General features: G+C 55.5%; 1 protein-coding gene across 1 annotated transcript in view; it reads left to right on the top strand.

The window, feature by feature from the left end:
* Positions 1 to 1,482: 1,482 nt before the first annotated feature.
* QSOX1 (quiescin Q6 sulfhydryl oxidase 1) overlaps positions 1,483 to 1,989 on the top strand; it is a 12,263-nt gene continuing 11,756 nt past the window's right edge. Inside the window, 1 exon segment of the mRNA XM_009994668.1 lies at positions 1,483 to 1,522. Coding sequence (XP_009992970.1) covers positions 1,483 to 1,522 — 40 coding nt within the window.

Genomic DNA, 1,989 nt, shown 5'->3' with positions numbered 1-1,989 from the left:
TTCCTGCTGGCTGTTAGTCTGGGAAAGGAGATTTGTAAGTTGATGGGCTTAATGAACTAAAGCCACTGCTCAGCTACTGCTTGGGAACTTGTCCAGTGCAGGAAAATCTCCAGTGGTCCTTAACCCATTGCCTTGCTCTGGGCAAGCAAAGCACATCTCTTCCCAAAGCTAGGGGTGCTGAAGGCTTGGCTGTGCAGCTCAGCTGAAGGTCCCTAAAGGTAGGCTCTAGGGCTGGCTGGGGGCTCAGCAGCTGGACATCCAGGGTCACCCAGCACCTCTGCTTTCCTGCTCACAGGCTCTGCCAGCAGCAAGGGGGTGCAAAGCAAGAGAGGACAAAAGGCAGGCAGTGCTGGGAGGGCATTTCCAAAGCCTCCCCAGGCTTCTACCACTTCTTGATCTTTTAATTATTATTATTATTTTAATTCATCTTACTCTCAAATCTATCTTCAAATGGGTTGTTTCAAAATCTCTGCTTCCTGTCTGGCTTTCTGTGCCCTTTTGCAACGAAAATCAGGCTCTTCCCAGTTTGAGGCAGAAGAAAAATTGTCACCTCTTACTTTGCAGAAGTGTTAAAAAGGAAAAAAGAAAAAAGGCCATTTGGGCAAGTCCCTGCCTGGAAAACCCCACAGCTTGCTGGTGAAGGAGGCTGTTCCACAGGCAGTGGCAGGGATGGGACGTGCCAGGCTGGCAGCAGGGTCATGGGCAGTGCCTGCAGCCCTGGCTGTTCCCTGGGCAGCCGGAAACAGGAGCATCCCCACCCCGGGGCTTGGGCAGGTGAGCAATGGGGTGGCTCACCTCAAAAGGAGCTGGAGCCCCGGGCTCTCACCCATCTGCCTTTGGGTTAGATGCTGCTTTTTGCATCTCAAAAAGGATTCGAGGAATTTGGGCTCCCCAGGAGGCAGGGGTGAGCTGGGTGGGGGAGGATGCTGGCAATTACACTGGTGCCGAGCATCTCTTCTTCACTGTGATAACCTAATCAAGCTGACAAGCCCTTCAAATAAGGGCTTTAGCCCAGAGTAAAACAACAGTGTCGACAACCCCTGAGCACAGAGATTTTTGTCTTTACATCCCTGGATAAAGATCGAATCATGGCAAGGTCTCTGGCAATAACCAGGGACCACCCTTCAGGGCAGCCCCTCTCTCTTCTCTGTATTGGACAGCAAGGTGTGATAATCCCTTAAGCATTTAATTACAGCAGGCGAGGCTGCAGCAAACCCATCTTCTGCACCAGCCTGGGCCCACCGAAGCAGCAATCCCATGAGGGTAGTGCCCTGCAGGCTCCATCTCCTGCAGCTGGGATGTCTTAGGGAGACCCAGAGCTGTGCCCCAAGCCAAGGCCCCTGCCCTCTGCTGCCACGGCAAGGCTGGGCTCTGGCAGGCTCGTTTTTCTAGCATGGCAAGTCTGCCTAAAATACCTAGGTGGGGCCCAACGTGGCTAATGGCCTCCCTGGGGACAGAGCCAGCAAGCAGCCTTCAACAGCAATGGGCACTGCTGGTGCCGGGGGCTCCCTGCCCTCCAGGGGTGAGGAGGGATGGACTCTGGGGCTGTGTCTACCCCAGCAGTGAGTTGCCAGCCTTGCCCCGGGGCCCTGGGCAACGGGAACCTTCCAGTGGTAGCCAGTGACGTGTGTGTGTGTGTATGTGTGTGTGTGTGTGTGTGTGCGTGAGCCCTGGCACGGCTGGGCTGGCTGTGGCCAGACCCAGGGATGCCTGAGCTGGGAAGCTGCTTGATGTCTTGCTTGGAGGAGCTGGGATTTTGGGGTTCCTGGGCTGGGTATCCTTGTTGGTTGGGCAACCCCTGGGTGGGGTCGGGGTGAGAGCAGCCAAGTCCCCCCTGTTCCATAGGGGTGTCCTGGCAGGGGTTGCCTGGTGACAAGTGACCTCAGGGGGTGACCCCTGTGTGGTGGCCCTGAATCAGCCTTTTTTTCCCCCCCTGCTTTATCAGAAAACTTTTACCGTTTCATACAGGAACCGCTTCCCACCTCCCCC

The sequence above is a fragment of the Chaetura pelagica genome, unplaced genomic scaffold, assembly GCF_000747805.2.
Source record: "Chaetura pelagica isolate M959 unplaced genomic scaffold, ChaPel_1.0 scaffold363, whole genome shotgun sequence".
In the NCBI taxonomy this organism is placed as follows: domain Eukaryota; kingdom Metazoa; phylum Chordata; class Aves; order Apodiformes; family Apodidae; genus Chaetura; species Chaetura pelagica.
This window is presented reverse-complemented; position numbering and strand designations above follow the sequence as displayed.